This window comes from Triticum urartu, chromosome 7A (genome assembly GCF_056163025.1).
Source record: "Triticum urartu cultivar PI428250 chromosome 7A, HENAU_Tu73, whole genome shotgun sequence".
In the NCBI taxonomy this organism is placed as follows: Eukaryota; Viridiplantae; Streptophyta; class Magnoliopsida; order Poales; family Poaceae; genus Triticum; species Triticum urartu.
Window position 1 is genome coordinate 66797610 of NC_141879.1, and position 7157 is coordinate 66804766.

The following is a 7157-nucleotide window of genomic DNA, read 5'->3' on the forward strand; positions in this document are numbered from 1 at the left end:
AATGAGACATAGGAGAGTGAAAATATGTGACATAGTCACATAGAGTGATTTTTTTTCGTGAATACGCAAATTGCATGTAGCTAGTCACATACAAAGAGGTAAGACTACAAGGGAGCACGAGGAAGAAGGGGATGCTCAGCCCCAAAGACCTAACTATGGTGGATCATGCAAAGGACTGGCTTTTGACCCTATCCATATCTTCTGCTGCATGTAGTGTAATCTTTAGTCCCGGTTTGAGATACAAACCGGGACTAAAGGGTGCAATGCCCTTTAGTCCCGGTTCGTGTCTCAAACCGGGACTAAAAGGCTCATTTGAACCGGGACTAATGTCTTTAGAAGTACGAATCGGGACCAATGCTCACATTAGTCCCTGTTCGTGACTGAACCGGGACTAATGGGCTAATCTGGCCCAAACGAAAGTCCTGTTTTCTACTAGTGGGTGATCAAGATGTGTTGCCTTCATGGGGCGCCTTTTGGTGTGTGATGAGCGCTGAAATGAGGATGCAATGCAAGTGTTCCATCATGCTTCATTTGCTATAGTATTGTAACTGAGCATTGTCGAGTAGTAATATATTGCAAAAAAACACCCTAAAATTGCCAACCTCACGCGGTTAAACCTCTCTTGGGTGGTTGTCATGGTGGCCCAATCTAGATGCACTGTGCTGCGCGGCAGGGTTGCCTGAGGCAGTGGGTGAATGAGACATAGGAGAATGAAAAGATGTGACATAGTCACATAGAGTGATTTTTTTTTGTGAATACGCAAATTGCATGTAGCTAGTCACATACAAAGAGGTAAGACTACAAGGGAGCACGAGGAAGAAGGGGATGCTCAGCCCCAAAGACCTAACTATGGTGGATCATGCAATGGACTGGCTTTTGACCCTATCCATATCTTCTGCTGTATGTAGCGATCAGTTAACTCCGCCGCCTATGTTCCCCGCCGGCTCTACTGCACGCCAATGTATTGCCTCGGTAGCGGTGGCGGCGGTGGGAGGTTGGGCAAGCCGCCGATGCGAGAGGAAGAAGCACCATTGGCAGGAAGAAATAGCAGCGACGACGCGGTAGGAAGTACGCCGGCGTGGGAGGAAGATGCACCGCCATGGCCACGAGCTCGGGGCCATTTGTGGCGGCGGATCTGTGCTGGGGATGGGTGGTAGCTGGATCCGGCCATTATCGGCTGCGGGACAGCGTCAAAGTGGATGTGGATGAGGGCGGTGACGCGCCGGCGGGGATTGGGAGGCGGGTACGGTGGGAGGTAAGGCGAAGTGGGTGGAGAATTTTCACTCCGTGAGCGGTCGGCCGAGTATATTTATGAGTCGCGATCGAGTCGGTGTAAATCCCCCCCCCCCCCCCCCCCCCGGCCCAACGGTTTTTTGGGTTATGTTAGTTCTTGGTTAGAGAAGAAAAAACGAATTTATCCTCCTTTAACTGGTTATTGGGATCAGTCAGAGATGTCCTAAGAGGCCGTTGCAAACGCGGATAAGCAGCGCCACCATAACAAGAGGGACATGGGTCCAGGCGCCGCCACACCAGCCGGCAGCAATGGTGGTGAGGTTGGGGGATGGCGCTTAGCTAGGTTTTAAGTGAACGAAAATAATATCTACATACGCTATGTTGCAAAATATGATCAGACGTGTCACTAGTCTTATAACAAAGTTGCAAACCAACCAGTGGTTAGATGGTTAGAATGACAGTGATATCTTCAGCCCACTAGGATTCAAGTCCTAGACTTAACGCTCGTGCTCGCATTTTTTTCATTTTATTTCAGGCCTTTTAGCACTGTGCGATCAATGGAAAGAGATGTTCCTGTCGACTACAAAAGCATATATGGCGAGTTCGTCAATATCAAGATAATGTGCCAGTTCGGTCACTCGGAGGCGCTCATAGAGGTAAGATGTGCGTTCATAGGGATGGGTGGATGAGCGTCTGGCTGTGTATGGTGTTTCTAAAAAACAGAGTTGCACGGTCAATTTCGTTGGAAAATCCGAAATCGAAGTTCAGTAGAAATGAAGTCGGGCGTACCCGTGGTAATATGAAATCCGAAGTTCAGTAGAAATTTCGTTGGAAAATCCCGCCATAACGGACTCCAACTGCCCAACATGCCGATCAGAGACGAACTCTTGCTTCCCTTCCTGCCGGATCGACATCGATATAGAAATGAAGTCGGGCGTACGTAGCCGTGGTAATCCTGTCCTACTCCGGCACGAGAACGTGTTTCCCGATCGATCTCCTCTCCTACCATCCAAGCCCGAAGCACTATAAGTAAACTGCCGCACATACGCTCGCTTATTCCCATTGCCTCCCCGAACATCGATCTCCTACGATCAGATCCGGTTTCACTTCACCATCACGCGCGATGGCTAGGTTGATGCCATCGCTTGCCATGGACCTGCCACAAGAAGAAGGAGGCCACGAGGACTCCGCGTTCCTCGGCGTCATGGGAGATCCAGACGACTCGGAGTTGGCCGCGTTGGTGGCCGGGGCGCTGAAGACGGTGGACGCGCCGTCCGACGACGACGACGACGAGCTCATCTGCCCGATCTGCTTGGAGGAGGACGACGCCGCAGCGTGGAAGGAGACACCGTGCGGGCACCGGTTCCACGGGCGGTGCGTAGAGAGGTGGCTGCAGGAGAAAGAGAGCTGTCCCATGTGCCGTCGCGAGGTCGTCACGGCGCCCGCCGCCACCGCAGATTGTACTGCTGCACACCTACATTTCTTGTGGATAGCTGCCTTGGGGTTGCATGTGTTTGGCGATGTTCCTGTGGACGACATGGAAACTGATGATGATGATGATGCTTAGGGAGAGCTTCCGGTCGACGTCGGGCACCAGGCTCGAAGCTGAGTTGCTTTTTGATCGAGATAAGTCCCCATGCATGCATGCGTGAAGCTCGGGGCCAGGAGACCTACCGTGGAAACTGTACGTAGTGAGAGATGCATCACCTAGTACATTGGACATGTCGGTCCGAATCGAAGGGACATGCTTTGGCCTTCCTTTTGTGTAAAAGATCAGATGTAAACTGTGTGTGTAATCCGTGCATCCTTGCATAAACATGCATGATCTTCTAGCCGTCTATGTGTAAATTGTTCTACGGTATTCTCTCACATACTTGCATCTCAGGCTGGACGTACCGAGCGGGCTTTTTGGCCCGCTCGTGGACCGACCTGGACCGGACCGATCAGTCCTGGCCCGCTGGGAATATAGGCCGGTCCGAGCTGGGAATTTCGGCCCGAAAGTCGACCGGTCCGGTCCGGTCTTAGCTCGGTTAACTCGACTGGACCAAACGAGCTCGGCTGTTTCTTACGCACGAATGAACTACACGATCGGTTCTTTGGCTCGAGGTAGAAGAGAGTTATCTCCACGATTTACTCCGTTATTTGAGAGACATTATTTGAGAGACAGTTATCTCCACGATTCACTCCACGATATTGGATAGACATTATCTCCACGATTTACTTCGTAGAAATAGGAATTCTATTGCCTAAAACGTTGGAGTTTTCCTTTTATTCAACGGAGCAGAAACAGAAAGAACATGAAAGGTGGGCTCGATCCGATGTGTTCCTTCCATCTACACGTCCCCACAATCCCATTAACCTGTGCCAGATCAGAATTTGTACGACTGAATGTACATTTGTAGGTGGGCATACACGTTACAGGCCCTATTTATTTGCAACATGCAAATTGTAAAAAGGATAGTTGTGCCACATGCAACGAGCCTACTATGTGGACTCCTATGGACTCAACAGATTTAACGTGATACTTTAAAAAAACAAACAGTATTAACGTGACGGAAAATAGGAAACACCCTTAGGAAAAATGAAAACTGAAAACAACGAGGCAACGAGATTAATTGCGTGTCGCCAGGAACAGGCCCGCCCTTGGAAATCATTCGCTCGGGGGTCTCCCAGATGAAGAACTCCAGCACCAGGTCGAGGCGTCGAGGTGACCTCCCCGCCTCCTGCAACGCCGCCACCTCCACGGCAACACCTCCTTTCATCGCCGTCGTCATGTATCTGGCCTCTTAAACGTGCTCATGATGGGCACGCGGCTGTGTCTCTCCCCTTCCTCTCCTCCCCATGCCCCGTAATCTCTGCAGGAGCTCACAGTCCCATGCGCCGCCGCTCGCCGTCGCCGGACGACGCCACGGGCGGTCCTCGCGGTCCGGCCCGAGCTTTACCACCGCCGGTCCGGTCCTTGAAAAGCGGACCACAGCACTGCTCGGTCCGGTCCGGTCCGGTCTGGTCCGCCGGTGGCCGGTCCAGACGGCGGCTCGGTGAGGGCCCGGACCGTGTATGGTGGCTAACCTACGAGTACAAGAATAAGATTAGAAACTACGCAAATGGTCGCAAACTAGTAATGATCAAGAAGTGATCCTGAACTACTTACGTTCAAACATAACCCGTGTTCTCTTCTTGACTCACTCGAAAATACCGTCACGGTTACGCACGTGGTTGGTGTATTTTATTTCGAGTCTGGTCTCAAGTTCTCTACAACCGGATATTAAAAATTCCCATCTGCCACATAACCACGGGCACGGCTCTCGAAAGATTAAACCCTGTAGGGGTGTCCCAACGTAGCCCATGACAAGCTCACGATCCACGTAGGCAATCCTCCATCTCGGGACCCTCCGATCAGACTCGGAATCCCGATGCACAAAACATTTCGACAATGGTAAAACAAATCCAGCAAGACCTCCCGGCGTGTCGACACCCTAATAGTAGCCACGCGTATCTCGTCTCAGGACACATCCGAATGGGTCAGCCTACGAGTAAAACCAGAACCTCTCGTTGCCCCGTGGTGGCCCCGCAGTCTGCCCATTTGGGACCAACACCATCAGCACTGCCCCTGTATTATGTAGATTACTCCTCGGGTAGCGCTAACTCCCTACGCGTCAAATTTAATACCAGGTTTAGTTATTATGTTGGGCAAAAGGTAAAACCAATGTTGGGCCTTGCTGGAAGAGTTTTATTCAACCCGTGGACGAATGCTTTGTTGTATGAGATGCTCACGTTGGCACCGTACCCGACTTGTTTCGTGCACGACCCTCGTATGCCGTGCCGCCGACACATGGGAACCCGGTTACCGGGATCACTCCCTATCACTCTTGCATGTTCCTCACACTTATTCTTTTTCACCGGCATTTCCACGAATTGTCGGATCATCGGAATGTTGCCGATGCACCATTCCCGTTATCGTCGTTGTGTCACCCTTTCATTCTGTCATGGTGACAAATGCTCTTATCATGCTCATGTCAATTTTTTTCATAAAATTGCATAAAACTTGTATATGTCATCCGCATCATGATAACAACATTTAAAATGTTTAAAATTGTGTTTGCATTAAATTGTTAAATGACATGTGGGGAATTACCGGAATTGTTGTTTGATATTTCCGGCCTCATTTAAACTTGCCTAGATAGGTAGTTTAATTATGCTTCACCCCTTGCCATGCTTAATAACATTTATTATTGTTGGGTGCATAAACGAGAGAGAACTAAATAATTGTTGTGAAGTTCCATCAATATGCAACTCGTTGCATATTGAGCTCCACTTAATTTGTAGTATCATTTGTTGCACTTTGCCATGTCATGCATGATTCAATCAGACATGCATCATACTTGGTTGTGCATCATGCCATGTTTATGTGATGGTTGTTTACCATGTTGTTTTCTTCTTTCCGGTTGTGCTTTTTCTTGATAGTTCCGGTTACATTGCGATTGTGAGTATCCGTTCGTCTTCTTCATGGACTCGGTCTTCTTCCTAGCAGGATTTCAGGTAAGATGACCATCACCTTGGGTCTCACTACTATCTTCGCTCTGCTAGTTGTCTCGATGATATCGCTATGTCGGGCTACCTACCACTTGTTTATCAAGCCTCCCAAATTTCCATGATAGCCTTTAACCTTTTTACCCTTCCTAGCAAACCGTTGTCTGGCTATGTTACCACTTTGCTCAACCCCTATTATAGCGTTGCTAGTTGCAGGTGCAGTTTGTTCCATGTTGGGACATGGATATCTTGGGATATCACAATATCTCTTATTTAATTAATGCATCTATATACTTGATAAAGGGTGGAAGGCTTAGCCTATTGCTTGGTGCTTTGTTCCACTCTTGCCGCCTTAGTTTCCGTCATACCGGTGTTATGTTCCTTGATTTTGCGTCCCTAACACGATGGGGGTTTATGGGCCCCTCTTGACAGTTCTCTATGAATAAAACTCTTCCAGCAAGGCCCAACATTGGTTTTACCATTTGCTCATCGTAATAACTAAACATGATAATAAATTTGACGCATAGAGAGTTAGCGCTACCCGAGGTTCGTTATTCAACATAATACAGGGGGGCCAACGTTGATGGTGTTGGTGCCAAATGGGCAGCCTGCGGGGTCACCTCGGGGAAACTCGAGGGCTGGTTTTACTCGTAGCTTGACCCATCCGATCGTGGCTTGAGACGAGATACGCGCGTATATTATCAGGGTGTCGGCACGCCGGGAGGTCTTGCTGGACTTGTTTACCATTGTCGAAATGTCTTATGCACCGAGATCCCGAGTCTGATCGGGTTGTCCCGCCATGGAGGACTGTCTCCGTGGATCGTGAGCTTGTCATGGGCTAAGTTGGGACACCCCTGCAGGGTTTAAACTTGCGAGAGCCGTGCCCACGGTTATGTGTCAGATGGGAATTTGTTAATATCGGGTTGTAGTGGACTTGAACTAAACCCAATTAAAATACAGCAACCATGCGCGTAACCATGATGGTCTCTTTTCGAATGAGTTCGAGAAGAAAATACGGTGGGGTTATGTTTGAACGTAAGTAGTTCAGGATCACTTCTTGATCATTATTAGTTTGCGATCGTTGCGTAGTTTCTCATCTTATTCTGGTACTCGTAAGTTAGCCACCATACAATGCTTAGTCGCTTGCTGCAACCTCACCACTTATCCATTCCATACCCATTAAGCTTTGCTAGTCTTGATACCCATGGTAATGGGATTGCTGAGTCCTTGTGGCTCACAGATTACTACTACAACAATTGCAGGTACAGGTAATGCGATGATTTGGTGTGAGAGCGATGCTTGATTGCTTTTGGAGTTCTTCTTCTTCTTCGATCAAGGGATTAGGTTTTGGGTCGGGGGGCCTGGGATTAGCAGGGTGGATGTCGTTCTTCTTT

General features: G+C 49.1%; 1 protein-coding gene across 1 annotated transcript; it reads left to right on the forward strand.

Annotated features, from left to right (window-relative positions):
• Positions 1-2356: 2356 nt before the first annotated feature.
• Positions 2357-3078, forward strand: LOC147957858 (E3 ubiquitin-protein ligase Os06g0535400-like). The gene has a single exon (XM_087537835.1). It carries the CDS (start codon positions 2357-2359, stop codon positions 2798-2800), a length of 444 nt encoding a protein of 147 aa, XP_087393961.1. The 3' UTR covers positions 2801-3078.
• The last annotated feature ends 4079 nt before the right edge of the window (positions 3079-7157 follow it).